This window comes from Cynara cardunculus, unplaced genomic scaffold (genome assembly GCF_001531365.2).
Source record: "Cynara cardunculus var. scolymus isolate 2C unplaced genomic scaffold, CcrdV1 Un_Scaffold_8437, whole genome shotgun sequence".
Lineage (NCBI taxonomy): Eukaryota > Viridiplantae > Streptophyta > Magnoliopsida > Asterales > Asteraceae > Cynara > Cynara cardunculus.
Genome location: NW_020204202.1, coordinates 341 through 4,389, shown reverse-complemented (window position 1 = coordinate 4,389; position 4,049 = coordinate 341). Strand labels below are relative to the sequence as shown.

The 4,049-nt window shown below is 39.8% G+C and overlaps 1 protein-coding gene across 1 annotated transcript; it reads left to right on the top strand.

Moving 5' to 3' along the window:
* Positions 1-1,296: 1,296 nt before the first annotated feature.
* LOC112505100 (RAP domain-containing protein, chloroplastic-like) lies at positions 1,297-3,745 on the top strand. Its single transcript, XM_025109051.1, is given in 4 exon segments — positions 1,297-2,325; positions 2,327-3,174; positions 3,269-3,351; positions 3,659-3,745. Coding segments are annotated over 4 exon segments (1,995 nt in total). The 5' UTR covers positions 1,297-1,348.
* Positions 3,746-4,049: the final 304 nt, after the last annotated feature.

Genomic DNA, 4,049 nt, shown 5'->3' with positions numbered 1-4,049 from the left:
AGAAGAATTGAACGATAGTCGGGGAGGAACAACGACTTTGGACGAGCCCCTAACTGCGTCTGCGAAAGTTTTTGGCACGGAGACTTGTCGCTTATCCCCACGTAAAGGCTTGGCACTTCCGAAAATCCGAGGTGGGGCGTCCCTTACAAATCTTGCAATATTGGCATAAAGCTTTTGACCTCCAACCCACATGTTATTGAGCTTACCTTCGAATCCTCTAGAGTCTGAAACTGCTAAGAACCTTGCGAATCCGAATCTGTTACCCTGATTGTTGCGTTTCTTAGCAATGTAAACATCAGATGCTTTCCCAATCCTAATAAAAATCTTCCATATGTCAGCCTCCTTGACATGATCTGGAAAGTTGGTGAAGTAAAAGTTGGTTGTCTTTCCTTTAAATAAGTCTCTCCTGATAACCTCAGATTGTTTGGAATCATTGAGTTGGTTCCTCCGCTGAAAATCTTGACGATAACTCTTCCTCCGGCGGTGACTAACCTGCTCCCATACTCCTTCTTCCACCATCCTCTCTCTATCAGAACCTAGAAACCGGGGTTCTGAATCAAAGAAAATATCATTCAACTGGCCCAAAAATCTCTCCTCCCAAAATGGAATACTCTTAGATCAACAAACTCTTCCTCTAGCACTAAAAAATTCTRCCAAAGCCTCTCTAGATACTTTAACAAGAAAGTAAAGTCAACAGACAACACTCTGAGATAATCATACTACAATCTGGCAAAGAAGATACCAACCAAAAATTGGATTMTGGATTTGGCATTTAATCAAACACTTGGTGCTCAAGCTAAACCAACCATTTGGATCAAGTGTCACATAACTCACTTGCATAATTCCAAGAATATAAGGTGAAAAGATACTGCTCAAAAACATTAATAGAAATTGTTTTTAAATGCAAAGGCCGAAGACATAACAACTCATAAGCAAACCCTAAAACCCAAATCAATCGGTCTGTCGCCTCATCTTCAAAAGAACGAAGCAAAGAAGGAAAAAAATCTCTTGATTATAAGATACTTGAACACAGAAACCCTAAATAAAGAATGTAATGGGAGAAGAGAGCTGATACACAAAACGAGCCGGCAGAGGAGGTGGATGAAGAACGTGAAGCGAGCAGCCCAAAATCCCTAAATCAAGCCGACAATGGCGGTGCGTCTCGACCTAGTACGGGAGTGGTCGGTTGTGGCCGGAGAAGTGGATGCAGGGTTGGGATTCGCCGAATAAGGGGATGGAATTGGAGGTGGAATCGCCTAAAGTAGATGGTTTTATTTTCATCAGTGTATGTTAATCTCTATATTGTAGGGTTTACATTGTTTCATAGCGTATTACTAATTTTTTTTAGATGGCTATGTTAAATTCACCAATTTTGTGTCCAAGAGGTATAACCTTGAACCCACTATTGTGTTTGAATTCTGTTAAATACTTACGATTTACGGATTCGGGTTTTTCTTTTTCCACTGTAAAACTCTGCCTTGGACTACCTCTTCCCAAAAACACTTGTTTTTGTGTTGGTGTTAACATAAACAAAGATTTTCGTGTTATAAAAGTGGTTGATGATGATGAGGATGGTCGTGGAGAAGAGCCWACACAGTCTAATTTGGACTGGGAAGATGAATTTCTAGGAGAGATTCATCCTATGAGTAAGAGAAAACAAAAAGAAAAGTCTGAATTGCTTCAAGAAACAGACTCAACGGATTGGTGTGTAAGAGCAAGGAAATTTGCTCTCAGGTCTATTCAAACCAGGGGTTTGACCAGTGCCCTGGAAGATCCTGTCACTGTTAATCTTAAGAAGAAGAACAAGAAGAAGAGCCATAACGTTAAAAAGAAACCGGTAGTTAACAAGGAAAAGCTCACCAAGGAAAGTTTGGATTTCGATTCTGATGGGGAAGATGAAGAACTGAATATTGAAGACCTTTTGTATGATAAGGACCAGCTTAAAACAAGTGTGAGTATCATGGCAGGTGGGATGTTTAAGGAAAGAAAGGAAAAAACCATGGAAACTTTTGTTGAGAGGCTATCCCATTTCTCTGGGCCACACGACCGTAGAAAAGAGATCAATTTGAACAGAGAAATTGTGGAAGCACAKACTGCAGATCAAGTATTGGAAGGGACTGCTGAGATGATAATGGYTGTTGCCAAAGGCTTGAGTCCTTCACCTTTATCTCCGTTAAACCTTGCCACAGCTATCCACCGTATTGCTAAGAACATGTAGAAAGTTTCGATGACCAGGAGTCACAGACTTGCATTTGCCCGGCGCAGGGAGATGTCTATGCTTGTTGGTATGGCAATGATGGCACTTCCAGAATGCTCTGCTCAAGGTTTCAAATATCGCATGGGCCTTGTCCAAGATCGGTGGTGAGCTCCTTTATCTTTCTGAGATGGATAGAGTGGCAGAGGTGGGCTTGAACAAGGTTGGCGAATTCAATTCACAGAATGTTGCTAATATTGCTGGTGCTTTTGCCTCTATGCAGCATGCTGCTCCAGACCTCTTTTCAGAAATATCAAAAAGAGCTTCAAATATCATTCACACTTTTCAGTCACAGGAACTTGCTCAGCCGTTGTGGGCTTTTGCTTCGCTCGTTGAGCCTGCAGACTCGATATTTGCATCTCTTGATGATGTTTACAAGGATGCCCATCAGTATAGGTGCAGCTTGGATAAGAGAACATTAAAATTCACTGAACCAAGAGGTGCAGAAAGTATCAAAGTTGAAGGCTTTCCTCCAGTTCTTGATTTCAACAGGGATCAACTTGGAAACATATCCTGGTCTTGTGCTGTTCTTGGGCAAATGGATCGGACATTCTTTTCCCATGTCTGGAAAACCCTGGGCTATTTTGAGGAGCAACAGATATCAGAGCAGTATAGGGAGGATATCATGTTTGCTACTCAGATCCAGCTTGTTAACCAGTGTCTGAAGCTTGAGTACCCTCATTCATTATTGTCTCTTAAAAGTGATATTGAGGACAAAATTATTCGTGCTGGGAAAACTGCACGTTTTAATCAGAAGATCACGTCTTCATTTCAGAAGGAGGTCGACCATCTTCTTGTTAGCACTGGTCTTTATTGGACAAGAGAATATGTTGTAGATGGGTACACCTTGGATGCTGCTTTGATTGATCTAAAAGTTGCATTGGAGATTGATGGGCCAACACATTTCTCAAGAAATTCAGGTGGGTGGTAAATGTTAGTTGGCATTCTTTTTCTCTAGTATTGTACATTGAGCTTCTATAAACCCCGGATTCTTTTTATGCTTTTTGTCAACAGGAAACCCTTTAGGGCATACAGTACTGAAACGGCGCTACCTTGAAGCTRCTGGTTGGAAGCTTGTATCAGTATCTCACCAAAAAGTGAGTTCTTTCGTTGTGTTAGCCTTGTACATGTTCTTTTCTTTTTGGGAAGGGAAATCTTCTTATTTACTATAGATATAAATGTTATGTCTCTACTCATCGTTCTTGATGCTTGATGATCAATTTAAGCCAAGAGCTTGTAAACTTTGCCCCCACTTTAACATTTTCAAGTCATTTAGTAAAAAATCGTGCAAGAAGATTTATTTCMTGAAACGAATGAYGGATTAGTTCAGGGGGCCTTTCATTATGGTCTAATGGTCCATCTCTTTTTTTACTTGATTTCCTTTTTATATTTTATGTTGTGCAGTGGGAAGAACTTGAAGGGAGTCATGAACAGCTGGACTAYCTTCGAGAAATTCTTCAAGATCACACAGCTGATGAAGCTGGAAGGTAGTAGTAGTCAAGTATCAAACCAAAACATGAGTTGATCAGTTGTTGGAAAAGCAGATCTTGTGTACAAACCATGACAACATTGTAACCTGTAATCAATTTCTCAAGGTCTATGGGTGTAATAGAAGGAAAGATTTTAGATAATCTTTTTTTCTGGAAATGCTTTAGTACATAAGCTTTGAGCATTTTTACATTTTATAAAATATATAAAATTTACAATGCAGCGAGATAAATCTTCATTTTAATGTTTAATTTTTATTATTTGTCTCTATCGATGTAATATAATTTTATGTGGTTTTGAGAAAACG